General features: G+C 39.9%; 1 protein-coding gene across 1 annotated transcript in view; it reads right to left on the reverse strand.

Moving 5' to 3' along the window:
- The window catches only part of UMAD1 (UBAP1-MVB12-associated (UMA) domain containing 1), a 199,555-nt gene that overhangs the window by 180,775 nt on the left and 4,155 nt on the right, over nucleotides 1–14,625 (reverse strand). Inside the window, exon 2 of the mRNA XM_024577275.3 lies at nucleotides 223–319. Coding sequence (XP_024433043.2) covers nucleotides 223–304 — 82 coding nt within the window. The 5' untranslated portion in view covers nucleotides 305–319. The remainder of the gene's footprint in view (nucleotides 1–222; nucleotides 320–14,625) is intronic.

Below are 14,625 nucleotides of genomic sequence, written 5' to 3' on the forward strand. Positions count from 1 at the left end.
CAAACTTAATTTGAAGGACATTCTAAAGCAATACGTAAGAAGAGTCTGACCTGATGACAGTATTCTAAATGATAAATGAACTTTATTTTTATAGATTTCATATAAATTAATTCTGGAATCACTGGGAAATAACTTTAAAAATCAACCCTACAACTTTCAAGTAATTTTTGAAAAGAAAAATAATCCACGTAAATTATGATTTCATTTCTTAAAAAGACTCACCTAAAAGGACAAACCCATCTGCTTCTTTCTCTGGTGCGGAGGGCGTTTTTGACTCTGGGGGCTTCCGGAAGAAGTGGAACATTGCTGCCGCTGCGGTCTGAAACAGAAACACTAGGTAACGCCAGGTTCAAGTGAAACCGTAGAAGTCTTCCCCTTGCTAGTAAAAAACCAAATACAAAGACATCATAATATCTACTGTTTAGGAATTCCATTACCAAACTTAAAAACAAGAGCGCTCCTCTCCAGGAGTCAGAAGACAGAGCCAGAAATTGCAGTGTAAGATCACACGTGCCTGGAATCTCGGCACCTCTCAATTTCTGAACACGCAGGAAATAACCCAAGAAATCGCTACATGTAAAACTCAAATCAACAGATAACACCAGAACCTGGAAGGATCTTGCTTAACACAAACATAAATCACACATTTGATTTGATTTGAGGAAAGGGGGGAAAAAAACCTGTCGTGCCATAACCAGCTTAAGCCTCATGAAACTAGGACCACCTGAAAACACCCCGGGCAGTTGGTTATCTGATTCAGACACTCAGGAACTCTACCCGCTGTAAAACTGCAGCCAGCTTCAAATCCCCACCAGTGCAGGTACTTGTGCTGGTGAGATGATTGTGCTCTGCCCCCAAGCCACACATACACAGACACCCGCCTCCCCTCTTCCTCCTCGCATATTTGCACACTCAGGCAGGCCAGCCATTCCTAGAAAACAACTGGGAAGAAAGCGGAAGGGCCCCTGCAAGGATACCAGTCCCCATAAACACAGCAATGTAACAAACAGCAAGAAAGGAATAATCCTGGTGGCAGCAAATGTTCTACATTGTTTTCATATTTCCCACCCAAACCAGAAAATCAAGCAGGGAGGGCTCATAAAGATTTTATCTGAGCAAAAGCCTTGGAGAAATTGAGAACTGAGAATTGAACTGGGATTTGTGTAGGTCGACCTGCCCTGGGCTGTAGATCCAAGTGGAAGGTAAAGGAGCCTATTTGTTATTAGAAAACATACCTGGCAGATTTCACTTTTATTTCATTTTTAATGGAATAAAAAATGGAGAAGGAAAACATAAGTGATGTGTAAAAGAAAATGTTCTGGAAGAGCAAAGGAACAGCCTCTGGAATCCTCAAAGAAAGGGCTTACAGGATACAGTGGTGTGGATGCAAAAGGAAAGTCTGGAAATAGTTTGGCGCCCTCAGTAGAATACAGGAGACATGGCCTCTAGGAAACTGGTGAAAAACAAGATTAGAAGAAAAAGCAAAAGGAAAAGATGAAAAGACAAAGAATGTAATAAAAAAAATAACTGAGTAAGATAAAAGAAACCCATACAAGAAAGAATTGAGGGCAAAAAATGTTTGGTTGGTTTATATCAGGAATGTTCAAGTTCAGACTTAAAAGACTGGAAGAGGCACTAACTTCTCGACCCCAAATGGTTAAAAACAGAATGAAGGTCTTTGAAGGAACAAAAGCTGATTAAAACTCAACCCCCAGTCAGAATCAAATCCAGGGGATAGCCATCACATGTGACATTAAAACCCCTGTGTGAATTCATATGGCACTCAGTAAACTCTTTCACTCGGGATAAATGGCTCAGGAAAAGGAGATGAAGGGGACAGGTATCCAACAGAAAGCTGGGGAGAAAAAGATACCCAAATAAAGGAGCAGGGAACACACATAGAGGTAAAAAAGATGAGAAACATAGAAAATCTAAGTTATATCTAGCCAAAATTTTAGATCTGGCTATTGATACGTGAAGCTGACTAGAATCAGAAAGTCAGCAAAATTTTTGAGAGTTGTCGCGTTACAATAGTGTTACAGTCTGGATTAGGAGAGGACCACATCCCTACAGACAGGAAGCTGCCAGAGAAAACTGCTCAGCCCGCAAAGGTGGCCTATTCTCAGGGCCAACTTCAGTGGTAGCCAAGGAAGTTACTAGAAAAGGGAGAAACTTTTAAAAAGGGGGGAGCCAATGGACATGGAGAATAATAGACTGGGGGTGAAGGGCTCTTTCAGGAAGCAGAATCTGGGCATAATTAATGAACAGTCTCCAACTCAAGGTGGGGGTACCCAGAAATGCCTGCTTTGTGGGATTTCAGAATTGCTTCCACTCTGTGACTTCTATATTTCCCACCCCTCCCCTTTCTATGGGACTGTTTTTGTCAGTTATTTTTCTCAGTTCCATGAGGGTGGGAGGGGACACAAGGGACAGACTACTGGTCTTTTTAGTTCATGAAGTCTCCGGACCACGTGGTGCCACATCCGGACCAGGTGACGAAATTCTGAACTTTGAGCACGATGCTGTTGACTGAATGGGGCAATCTGGATTACTGTCCTCGGGGCGGGGGCCTGAGTCATTTTGCCCACGGCAGGGAGAGAGAGCTGAGTATGCAGTGACCACAAATGAGAACCCCAGAATCACGCGGGCCGTTCAAGGCCCTTTTCCTTAAGGACAAGTACTGGGACTGCAGTCTACCCTCTTAGAGGTAGGTGTGGCCCTGTGGCTTGTTTAGTTCCCTGTGTCACATGCCATTACAGCGCTATAACGAGGAGCTTGGTGGACAGAGAAAGGAGCCCTTTAAAAAGTGGTTCTTATTCTAATGTACAAATAAAAGCCTTTGAATAGAAGGACTCAAATTCCCAATGCCTTTTCATGTCTGGCTATAAATCAGAAATGGAATAAGCATGGGAAACATAAAGTCGTTCTGGTATGTCATTCTCGGGCCCCCAAAGTTTAGACAGGTGGTTATGAAAGCCAGACCACACTCAGCTGTAGTGTGAGAATCTCTTTTTAATGCAAGTATTGTGTACAGAATTCATACCTTACATAACTAAGTGAAGCATTAGGTTTTTCAAGACCTAAAACATAAAACTGAAACAATCTACAGGCTGCAGCACCTTGTGATAGTATGTCACACTGGCAATGCACAATGTTATATCCCGTCCCTTTAGAGCATAAAATCCCAGGCATATTTAGAGAAGGAGGGAGAATTGAGGCTCCAGGAGTCAAGACACTGCTGGGCGTGGAAGAAACAGGTCCGCAACGAGAGAGAGGTGGCAGAGACTGTAAAGAGCTCCAATGGCAGCAAGGACCAGTTCACTGCAAATGCCCACTGGAAGCAGCTCTCAACTTGTTACAGAAGTACCAGTCCCCCTCACACCTAGAATTCTGCCCACCTGAGCACCATCTGAACTCCTTCCTCTACAATGGTCCACCTCACGATGTTTTCCCACGGGACCATGGTTCCAATTTTCCAATACAAGTCTCAGAATTGCCTCGTGTGATCAGTCCTGCTGCTGACATTAATGATTCATCCCACTAGGGACCTAAAGTCAGTCAACGGTGTTTCTTTACAGGAATTGCTTCGTGCACCAAAAGGCTGTATGCGTGAGACACTAAAATCTAAAATCACGTTGTCTTTACGCCATGATATTTTTTTCGTGTCACTGAAAAACACACACAGCACTAGAAGTTTATCCTGGCAATTACCATGCTAAGATCTTCCCTCTGTGAGCCAGCTCTCACAGTGGGAAAGCCGCATGGTTAGCTCCCCGCCCTGGCACGCAGAGTTAGATGCCCTGCTTAAGACTAGAAACTTGGAAGGAAAAGGGGAGTAACTGCAAACTCCACTACAGTATGTCAAAATGCGTTACATACTCTAACTCCTATGATCTTATTACAAGCACCCACCAGGCACACGTAATTACTCACAATGTGGAAGAACTAAAGTAAAGTAGGTTAAGTGTTGGTCCAAGTTCACATGGTTAGTAAACAGCAGTGCTAGAATTTTAAACCAAGTCCTTTTGGCACCAAAATTGGATGCTTCTCATCAATAAAGCACCAGAGGAGAGGAGCCCTTCACACTTACATTTCTGTTGGACATTTCATATAGTTCCCAATATTAGTCAAATACACTTGTTTAATTTCATCTTGCTCTTGGTTAATCGCTACTTTCCCAAGCCTGGCACAGCTTTATGTTCTGAAGACGTCTATGACTTCATCTACGTTAAGACCTTCACTTAGTTTACATTTTATAAACATTAAGTGCTCAGGCCAGATACTGACTGAGCGCTGCAAGTGCAGCTCTCACCTCATATTCAGGGGGAACAAACTGCAAACCCAGCCGGCTATGCTTCCCAGGCATTCCTTAGCAGAAGGAAGAGTCACTTAAGAACCCCATCCCCAAAACAGAGGAGGCCTGTACTAGTTCCGCTACACCAAGGCTACTGGTGGTCCATCCAAGCCCTCATGCTTCTGATGCACATGGCCTTGACAGTTGGGCTTCTTTTGCTTGGAGTTCTCAAGGGTGCTCCAGTCTCGTTTCCTTATTTACAATTACCAGTATTTTTTCAATTGTCTACAATGAGCAATGTTTTTTAAACATGCAAATTTTACATTTGGAAACAGAAAAAAACACTAAAATTTATTCTGAAAAATACATTATCATTTCTGAGCTGGGACCCACCTTGAAAAACCTCCTAATTCTCACACTGAGAATCCTGGAGCTGCCATGACATGGGAGATAAATAATTCACCTACACAGGCTGGGGGGAAAACACTTGCAAATCACAAATCTGATATAGGATGTGTGTATATGAAATATATAAAGATGTGTGTAAGTAAAAAATATAAAAACTCTTAGTCGTGGCCAAGTAACTCAGTTGGTTAGAGGGCCATCCTGATACTCCAGGGTTGCAGGTTCGATCCCCAGTCAGGGCACACACAAGAATCAACAATGAACGCATAAATATGTGGAACAACAAATCAATGTGTGTCTCTCTCTCAAATCAATAAGCAAAAATATTTTTTAAATATAAAGAACTCTAAAAACTGGGCAGAAGACATGAATAGACATTCCACCAAAGACATGTGAATGGCAAAAAAATCACATGAAAAAATACTCAATATCATTAGTCAATAGGCAAATGCAAATGAAAATCTCGATGAGATACCACTACCTATTAAAATATTTAAAACTAAAAAGCTCGCCATGCCAAGTGTTGGCAAAAATGTGGAGCCACTGGAACGCTTGTACACTGTGGTAGGTGTGTAATAACACTCTAGATAACAATTACCCTAGATAACAATTTGGTAGTTTCTTAAAAACATAAACATACACCTACCATATGACCCAGACCTTCTCATTCTAGGTATTTACCTAAGAAAAATGAAAGCACATGTCCACAATTGTTCACAAACGCTATACAGCTTTTTCGGTAATAACCAAAAACTGGAAACAAGCCAAATGTCCAACAACAGATAAATGGATAAACAAACCGTGGCATTTCCATAATACTATTCGACAAGAAAAGGGAACGAAGTCCTGAGATATGCAACAACATGCATGAATGTCAACAAAACTGAGTGAAAGAAGCCAGACTAAAAAGAGTTTATACTGTATGGTTCCATTTATACGAACTTCTAGAAAATGCAAACTAATGTATAATGACAGAAAGCAGATCAGTGGTTGCTGGGGGAAATGGGGAGGTGCTGGGAGGGATCACAAAGGAAACTGGTGAGGGTGACGGATACATTATCTTGGTTGCAGTGATGGTTTCAAAGTGTAAACACATGTTGAAACTCATCAAACTGAACACTTTCAACATGTGCAACTTGCATGCTGATTTTTAGAATAATTAGTTTAGCGTAATATTCTAGATGTCATAAATGTTGTAGTTCACAATTATTCAGAAAATTTTCTCAAATCTCTTAAACCACTTTGTGTATGTTACAGATACAGTCTTTGTATTTAAAAATGCATCTTTTCTCTAAGGATGCACACAAAACTGAAAAATAAAAGACCGTCACTACTCAGACGGTACACGCAGGCTGCACACAGGAAGGCTAGGCTGACTGCTAGGCAGGGCGACCCTACAGCTCTGAAGAGGAGGAGGGTGAGACAAGTACTGTATTTGCTTTTTCTATTCTAAGGCTTACCTTTGAAGGAATATTCCCTATGACAGAAGGATTAAAGGATTAAGGCAACCTTGTTTTCTCAACTTTAAAGATTGTATTTATTTTTAGAAGGGAAGGGAGGGAGAGAGGGAAAAACATGTGTGTGGTACCCTCTCGCACACCCCCCTACTGGGGACCTGGCCCACAACCCAGGCATATGCCCTGACTGAGAATCGAACCCATGAATGACCCTTTGGTTGGCAGGCTGGCACTCAGTCCACTGAGCTATACCAGCCAGGGCGTTTTCTCAACTTTATCTTCTTTCAATTTCAACAGACTACTAGGTAATGTAACTATATCACATAAACTGAAATTTCTGTGTGATCAATAAACAGCAGCCACTTAATGACAAAAAAGTAATATATATACCTACATATTTTTCTTCACATTGTACCCAAATCCAATAAATATATTTCATACTGCTAAAAAATTAAAATCTTAAAAAATGTTGAAATGTTCCTCTTCTTCTTCTGTATGGTGGATTATGAATTGAATGATTATACAAGAATACTGTAAATTTATTTAACAAGTTTACTAATTTATTCTGAGAGATACCAAAAAGATGATGATCCATGCTTTTGGTAGTTTTAATCTTGGGAGACAGGATTACATTACCAAAAACAGCCTAAGAGAAACCTCAATGTGTGGTTACCTCTCTCGTGCCCCCAACCGGGGACCTTCCCGCAACCCAGGCATGTGCCCTGACTGGAAATCAAACCAGTGACCCTTTGGTTCGCAGGCTGGTGTTCAATCCACTGAGCCACACCAGCCATGGCTGAAATGTATTTCTTAATTTGGGTTGCCTGCAAAAATGTTTCAAAGCTGCTAATCATACTTTGGTGCTCACATATCCCCTAAAATAATATTGAAAAGTATGCACCCCTGGTACTTTTAAGTTGACATCTAAACTTTCCATTGACAATCATTAAAGATTTGGTTTCTAGCATATTATAAATATTTATATATTGAAATAAAACCAAGATATCATTCTTTTATGTTTATCCAAGGGATTATAAACACCATAACATTTTCATATATACTATCAATCATTTAAAAAACAGATGTACAAGTTCTTTTCTAACAGCAGAAAATTTTATATTGTTCTTTCTCTCCTTGAACTAACGCTTACTTCCATCCATTTCCACTGGTCTGGAGTAGCTCCGAAATGCCCTCCGAACACACTAGTACAGCTTTTCAACATACCCAGGTGAATACAAAGTCGGGGTGGCAACCTCATTTTTAAGAGAGCCTGTCCTCTAATTTAACACTCTGAACAGTTCCCTTGTCACCTAACTGGAAAAGTAACATCAATTGCATATATAACCACCATTAAAAATGGAACTTACATAACTTAGTAAAACACATCTTCCTAACATGACCATATAGTTGCTTTTACCAAGTTGAGAAATTAAACACCCAAAATACTCAGAAAGTCCAAAGGTCTCGAGCTGCAAGTGTATGATCACAAAGCATCAGGCAAGGGAGGATTCTGGAAGAATGCAGAAGAGCTCCAGAGAACTTCACAGTGTAGATTTCAACAGGTGCCAGGCTGGGATTTTTTTTTTTAATACCTTTTCCCTGATCCTTACAGTTTAAACCCTATTTTATTTCATTATTAAATTAAAGGCAGAAAAAAGCTTTTCAGAAACAGGACACAGGAATGAAACATGAAATCCTTAAACAGAATATCGGATCCTAGGTTAAGACCACTGGTGGGCGGGGTGGGGGGGTGCGGATTGTCTGTGTATCACAACATGATGACTCTGAACAGTGGGCTCTGTCTGCTGTGGCAGGCAGCAGAGGCTTCACGTGATAATCACAACCGCCAGCTACTCGGCACTAGTGTGAGACATCTACCAGCGGAAACTGCAATCATTAGCTATCACTAAATAAAATCCCGTGATCATGGAGGCATTACATTATCTGGAGTTATTAATTTTCTGAAATTTTCTCTAGCAGAATTGCTTTTCAAGCATATGATAAAGGCATCTTGAAAAATCACAGGTTGGCCCAAGAACATTTTTGAATAAAACCTTCCTTCTTCTCAGACTCTATTCCCATCACTGAATACAATCTCACTAGGGGAGAACAGACCTCATAGGTAGAGGAGTTTACTCTCCTCCATTACTTTGTACACAACTATGACTTCCAAAGCCTCTACTAGAATCACCAGGAAAGTTCTGTGTAGTTTTCTTGTTGTTGTTGGACTGGGGGATTTTTGTTTGTTTTCCTTTAAATTCTCTATTATTTTCAGAATCAAGAATGGTAGCCTGGCAGTGATAAAAGTAGACTTTTTTCCTTTATTACCACAAAAAGAAAACAGAACAGTGTAATAAAGTCTCCTCTGATTCTACTAATACAGGTGGGGGGAGGAGGGGATCTCCCATCCCATTAGACCTGGGTTTCTCAACCTCTGTGCTGTTAGCATATCAGTCCAGATAATTTTTTGCTGTGACCCACCTCTCTGCAGATGAGTGTGATCATCTGGGACATGATGCGCTCTAGTTGAAAGACATCTCAATTTCAGGAGGTTTTATTTTAAAAAGAAAACAACAACAATTTTTCTCTTTTTAATGTAGTACACGTGAACAACATGGATTTTTTTTCTAAATAGTGTAAGGAGATATAGAAAATAAAGTTGCTGCCTTCTGGGAGCTTATAAACTTTACTTACAAAGTGTACCGTTTGGGCTCATTCATTAACCAAGAAGGTATTTTAAAGATTTTAGTGTTATCCCGACTCTTCTAAATTAATAATACAATGATATATTTTTATGTTTTAATGAAGTTACAAACATAATTCTACATACTGTCACATATACATCCACACACAAAATTTTGCTTTTGGCTTAAATAACACTGAACCTACCAATACAACACTAATTTCTACCCACTGCGTTCAACATTGCAACTCTGAAATGAAAAATATCCGGAAAAACACCCCAGACAACTCTAACAAAGACCACCGTTTCATATTTTAAAATAAAAAGTATCTTAGGTGAGTAAACACATTTAAATAACGTCCTAAGGGAGAAGGAAGTCATCCGATGTACAGCCACACCTTTTTACAACTCTACAGCACAAGGAAACCTAGAATGAATAAAGAAAAAAATAAAACATTATTCAGTGTGGGTCTTTACATCATTCTATTTGCTCACCTGCATGCATTTAACACACAACAGGAACCATCGCATTCACCTTCTAAAAGGACACACTCCCCAAAGTGACCACTAAAAATCTGCATCATTTGATTTTCAATATAATCTAACCGCATCATCAAAAGTCTTTACTTCCTACCCAGATAAAAACTAAAATTCAACTGTTTATTCATTTTTTCCCTTTTAACCCATTCATGTTTTAAAGGGCAAACACTGGCAAGGACAGTGGCAGAGACAAAACCAGACAAGGTACTTTCTCCAAATTCAAGGAAATCCCATCTACTCGCTGCCTCTTTGGTCTGCTTCTCTACCAGCACTCACAATGCCAGTGACACAAAGCATGGTGCTGAGTCCTGTGTAACACTAGCACCAGCCATGCAAGAGCCTAACAGGTTGCTAACAGTCTAGTCAAGGAGTATTGCTATCTGTCTGGAAACTGACTTTAGACTCCTGAGTAAATAAGAAAGCTGACTGTTTTACCTCCTCCCAATTTTTCCTCACAGTGCACATAAAGATAACACAAGACAACAACTGGCAATAGCTCTGTCAACCCTAGGCCAAAGCCGGAGTCAAATTTCCAAGGATAGCACCGTGAACGGGGACAGACCAAGAGGTAAAACTGAACAAGAGTTCTAACTACTCTCTGCCACGTGCTACATCTTCCATCCAAGGAATGAATGAATAGGTGAGTAAACAAGCAAACTATAACAAATCAGGAGAGTGAACCACAGAGATGGAGAAAGCATGCCGTCCATTCTCATTGCCTAAACTTAATTCTAAAATACAGAAGCTGCACCTACCAGAAAAAAAACAGGCCGCCAGACATCCCACTGCCTGAAAACTCTTTCAAAAGTCTGGCAGAACTAGATTCTCTCCCCTATCCTTACCCCTCCCCCAGGAGATCTTCCATGTCCATTTGAAGGTCAATGGTTTGTAAAACCTGCCCAAGGAAGACTTTGTAAAACAGGGTCCCAGACAGAAAAAGCTCCATAAACAGAGCACACGAAGGAGGTCTTCTTCATGTTCAAAGAATTAGAAACTGCTCCTCAACTCATTCAGAGACCTCGACAGTCTGAGCCGCCCAATCTCAGCCCAGCAGGCTCACGTCTGATGAGGGTCAGTAGGCCCGTGGGAACTGAACAAGCTGAGGGATGTGTGCAGGCAAGAGGCTGCATGCAGTAAGGTTCAGTGAGGGGGACTGAGGTAATCTCACCCACCCAGTCTCTCCTTCAGTGCAGATCACCAGAATAGGGTCAGCATAAAGTATGGACCCAAACACTAAGAAGACTCTCTCTGATCATTATATTCCAGAAGAAACTGTTGAAATAGAAGAAATCACTTTCCAAGAGGAAAACATCTTGGTAATATTCTAGTGGTTGTAAGAAAACACAATCTCTTACACCCAGGCTGCTGAGCAGAGCTGGGTAAACCCAGATGGATTCAGGATCTCCACTCTCAGACAAGCCCACACACTCCTGTCCTTCTGGGGTTCTCTTCCCCCTTCACTATCTTACTTTTCATCATCACTAAGATGTCCCACAGATACCCAAGGACTTTCTGGCCATGCTATTAACAGTTATAAGCTGTAATTTGTACTGAAGTATTTAGTATAACAAGGCACTGTGCTCAGTGCTTTACATACACAATTTTATTTAATGCTAATAACTACATGAAGCTTCATCTCCTATGTTAATACAGAAATTGCAACTGTGAAAGAATGAGTAATTTGTCCAAAAGTCGCTTCGATGAAAGTGACCTTGGTATGTTATATAAGGAACGCATTCCAAGTTCTTGTCTCCACGCAGCTTTACCCTCAATTCTTGCCATACCTTTGTACCCTATTATACCCTCACCAGACCTTGTTATCCTCAATAACTAATAGAATCCCCACAATGGCTCTCTAAAACAGCATCTGCACTAATCTCTTCAATATCTGTCTTTTTTAAATGTATGGCTAAGCCACCAAGAGAATAAAGAAATTCTGTAGAAGCCATAAAGGACAAAAATCAACAAATCCACAAGGATATATGCAAATACTAGAGCTGATTTCCAATGGCTAAAAGCCTCAATTTTAATGGCCCATGCCCCACAGGGAATGAGGACAAAACTGGAGCCCTAACATCTTGGATAGAAGGAAACACAAATCTCTGGAGAAAGATACCCTCATACTAAACTTATGAGAAATCAACAAAAAAGTTCTGAGGAACATTCATTCATAACTAAGAATTACCATACAAATGAAGAAATAAGCTACAAGGAAGAGTCAACAAAGAAAAAAACAGTACAGAATCAGACCCATAAAGACTGTGGATATCAAAACTAGACTATAAGCAGACTTACTTTATATGACAAAATACAGGGAGACCTTGAACAGAAAAGTTGGCATTTGTGCTGCCTGTCACTACCAGAACCAATAAGCAGAGATAAGGACTGAATCTTCATGGGCACCTTATTCACATGCCAGCACCCCCAGGAGATGCCGGGTTATGTATCCTCAAAAACCATCTTAACACCTCATCTCAAGCTGGCCTTTTTGTAAGAAGAAAAGGTAGGTAAGAGGATTGGGAAAAAAATTAATCTAAGAGTTGCAGTCTAGGGGTGATTTTCCTACTTCTTTATCTGTTGGTCAACAACTCAGATACCATCTCCATCACTTGCAGATAGGTGCCCTGGGGCACAAGGGGGGGACTGCTTGAGGACCTCCTGGAGTCAAGTGTAGGTCTTGCATTCCAGTTCCTGGAATAACAGATTTCCACACACATTAATCACTTAAGCCTACCAACTAAGGCTAAAATCTTTCATTCTTGAGTTCCCCTATCAACTATGACAAAAAAAAAAAAAATCAGTAACTACTAACATTTGTAAAAAGTACCAGACAAAACTTCTAGACACAAATAAATTAAAAACAGTATTAAAATTAGAGCCAGTGAGTCACAACTGAATAAAGAATTAGTGAACTGGAAGATACAAATAATCGTGAATTCAGCATACAGAATGAAAATGATTGAATTGTATTGATAAAACAGTGGTCAAGAACACATGAGAAGGCCCTTCTTACTTCTAATTGGAATTCCTGAAGAAGTTAAGAGAGTAGGACAGAGGTGTTAGAAAAAAACAAAATGAAACAAACAGAAAATGCCTTTGAGGCCAAAATTTTTCTGAAAGGAAGGGTTTATTGCGCCAAATGCTAGCCAGGAAAGGACCCGGTCCTGGGAATGAAGTCTAAACCACCAGCATCAGCACTAGATGGAACAAGTAATATGCCCATCACCCTGGATTGAAGGGGATCTTCTATACAATGGGTTTGGAGAAGAAAGATGTTTTGAAAGAATTAACATTGGTGATAAAGGGGGTGGGGAAAGGTGAAGCAGGAAAAGCTCTGGAACAGGTGAACAATCCATATGGAAGAAGTATTTGATGTTTCTGGACTGGTTGTGGGCAACAGCCCCAAAAGTTCATGTATAAGTAGGGTGCAGTGACTTGGCTGTTCCTTTTAGGTAAGAGCTGAAAGAGAGGCCTGAGAGTTGATTCAAAATTTCAACACACATTTCAGGAATATGAGTGGTCTTTGGTTGGTTTTGGCCCTTCACTGTTAACTGATCAACTTTGTCTCCTCCTTCGAACCTGAGGCCTGCTGCAGTTTCATTTAGAACATCTCAGAGTATTTCTTTTACCAGAGGCAAATATTTCTACCACTGAAGAGTCACTGAAAATGTCTCAGTACTGATGATAAGAATTATCAGACTCACAAAGCACAACATATTTACCAGCCAACTGAGTAAGAGAAATCTAGCAGAATTACAGAACAGCAAAGACTGAAGATCAAGCATGTAAGGAGACATGAAACCTTACAACAGAATCACAATTTAAAAGAAAACATTACAAGAGTAAAACACTATCAAAGTAGTTTTGAGAGAAATTAACTATCCAGTGAGAATTCTGTATCACAGAAAGAGATAATAAAGCTATCTTTTCAGAACAAGGATGAAATAAGCATATTCAGAAAACACAAACTGATAGAGTTTACTACCAAAAATTCTCACTAAAAGAGCTTCCAAAGGTACCACAAAAAGAAAAAAAATACAAGAAAAAAAAGGTGAGTTATAAAAATAAATAGTAAGTAAAGAAAATGATAAGTATATGAATAATTCCAAGCACATATTAACTGTATAGAGCAATAATAATGCCTACTTTATGAGGTCACAAGAAATCAAGATAAACCTAAAACTCTAGATAACAGTGTTCAAATTATAGAAAATGGAGTTATACGCTCTTGTCTTGACACAGAATAAAGAAATCTTAGTCTTTAATTTTAATATGCATGTTAAAGGGTGACCACAAAATTTTTTAAAGAATATATAGCATTCAAATTACTACAGAGGAATAAAATGTAATTAAGAAAAAAAACAACCAAAAGTCAATTCAAAGAAAGCAAGGAAGGACAATGTAGAAAGCAGAACACAGGAAGCATGAATGACTATAGTTAAATGATTCCAAAAATATCAGTAACCCCAATCAATGCAAATGAAAAAGAAGGGAAGGTAAACCTCTAGGTACAGGCAATATTTACAAGAGACACACCTAAACTTAAGTACACAGTTCCCGTAGAGAGGAATCCGGCCTCCACACATTAGGGCGATTGTTATACTAGAAGCCTCGTGGTTAAAGGGGTGCCTGTTCTTCCCTTTAGCTAGGACCGGCAAGTCAGCCCTCTGATAAACCACAAAAAGATGAGGGAGTGAGCATCCAAACCCACAGATCTTGTCTCCCTTCAGTAAAGTACAGATGGAAAAAATACAAGAAAAGTCTAACCAAAAGAAAGCTGGTGTGTCTGCGGTAGTAGCTGAGAAAATTAACTTTAAGGCAAAAAGCATGATCTGAGAGTCACTACTTCATTTCATCATTTGACTTCACAATCCTAATCTTATGTGTACTGAAGAACAAATCTTCAAAAATATATAGAAGTCATCAGAAATTCAAGGAGAAACTGCCAGCGCTACCATCTGTAGGACACTTAACACAATTATCTCAATGGAGACACTGTTCACACAAAAGGCAATAAAATAGAAATATTGACCAGTGCAATTAACAAGCTTGCAATTAACAGACCACAGCAATAAAGCAAGTATCACAATAAAGTGTGTCATACTCTTCTTGCTGGTGGAGGGTCTCGCCTTCAGTTTGTAAAAAACACAACATCTGTGAAACTCAATAAAGCAAAGTGCAATAAAACATGGTGTGCCTCTATTCCACACCCAGAATGCTTTACAGGTGCATTCTACCAAACAGTC

The sequence above is a fragment of the Desmodus rotundus genome, chromosome 6 (genome assembly GCF_022682495.2).
Source record: "Desmodus rotundus isolate HL8 chromosome 6, HLdesRot8A.1, whole genome shotgun sequence".
Taxonomy (NCBI): domain Eukaryota; kingdom Metazoa; phylum Chordata; class Mammalia; order Chiroptera; family Phyllostomidae; genus Desmodus; species Desmodus rotundus.